General features: G+C 45.1%; 1 protein-coding gene across 1 annotated transcript in view; it reads left to right on the top strand.

Annotated features, from left to right (window-relative positions):
• Window positions 1–330: 330 nt before the first annotated feature.
• The window catches only part of MELLADRAFT_113133 (uncharacterized protein), a gene marked incomplete at both ends in the record, with an annotated part of 1,754 nt that continues 1,221 nt past the window's right edge, over window positions 331–863 (top strand). The window contains one exon of the mRNA XM_007417796.1: window positions 331–488. Within this exon, the coding sequence (XP_007417858.1) occupies window positions 331–488 (158 nt within the window). The remainder of the gene's footprint in view (window positions 489–863) is intronic.

Here is an 863-nt window from a genome sequence, read left to right as displayed (position 1 = left end):
GCCAACTATCACTCGAAATCGTCGCAGTAACGCCAAGGTCAAGGAAGATAACACCAAAATGCTCGAAGAATTGAAGCTCCCGCCTGATACCAGAATAACGACTGCACTCACTCGCAGGTCTAAAGCTCAAAAAGCCAAGAACATACCGGTTTCAACTTCCAAAGTTCCTGTAATCACTCCCTCTGTACTTCCACCACGAGCACCAGCACCAGCACCAGCACCTTCGGTTGCATCCCAAAAGCGACCTAACTACTCGACAGTTTGAGCTCAAAAGCAAGAAGATACAACCCACGACTGGATGATGATGACCTTGCTTTTCTTATCGACCATATGAGTGTTCCGACTAATCATGCCAAGTTGATGGGTTCTGGACCGAAGACACAGGTTGGTGGGCTCAGCCGTGGTGCTGAATGGAATGCGCTGGCTGCAATGGTTAACATTAGGCACAACGATCGTCTTCGAGTCACCAACACTTCTAGTCCAGCCAAGTTAAACATTGACGGTGGCGAATTGGCGAAGAGATGGAGTCGAGTTAAAAATAAATACATAGATACAAGGAAACTTTGGAAGGAAACTGGTAATGGATTAACGGATCAAGACATTGCTGACGGTTTCATAACGGTTGAACAGAAGCAAGAGGCTCAATGCCCAATTTACAAAGAACTTGATCTTCTTTATGGTAGCAAAGCGAATGTTACAGCCATATCTAGTTATGACAGCACCTCAACTCCTGTACACAAAGCATCTCAACCCAAATCTCCATCGCTCGATCTTCAAGAATTCAGATCAACTTCTCAACATTGATTGCCTGTACATCAAGAAGATCCTTTATTGATCACACCAAGATGACCTGTACTCACCTG

Source organism: Melampsora larici-populina (genome assembly GCF_000204055.1).
Source record: "Melampsora larici-populina 98AG31 unplaced genomic scaffold MELLAscaffold_78, whole genome shotgun sequence".
In the NCBI taxonomy this organism is placed as follows: Eukaryota; Fungi; Basidiomycota; class Pucciniomycetes; order Pucciniales; family Melampsoraceae; genus Melampsora; species Melampsora laricis-populina.
Note: the sequence above shows the minus strand (reverse complement) of the source record. Positions and strands in the feature narration are given on the sequence as shown.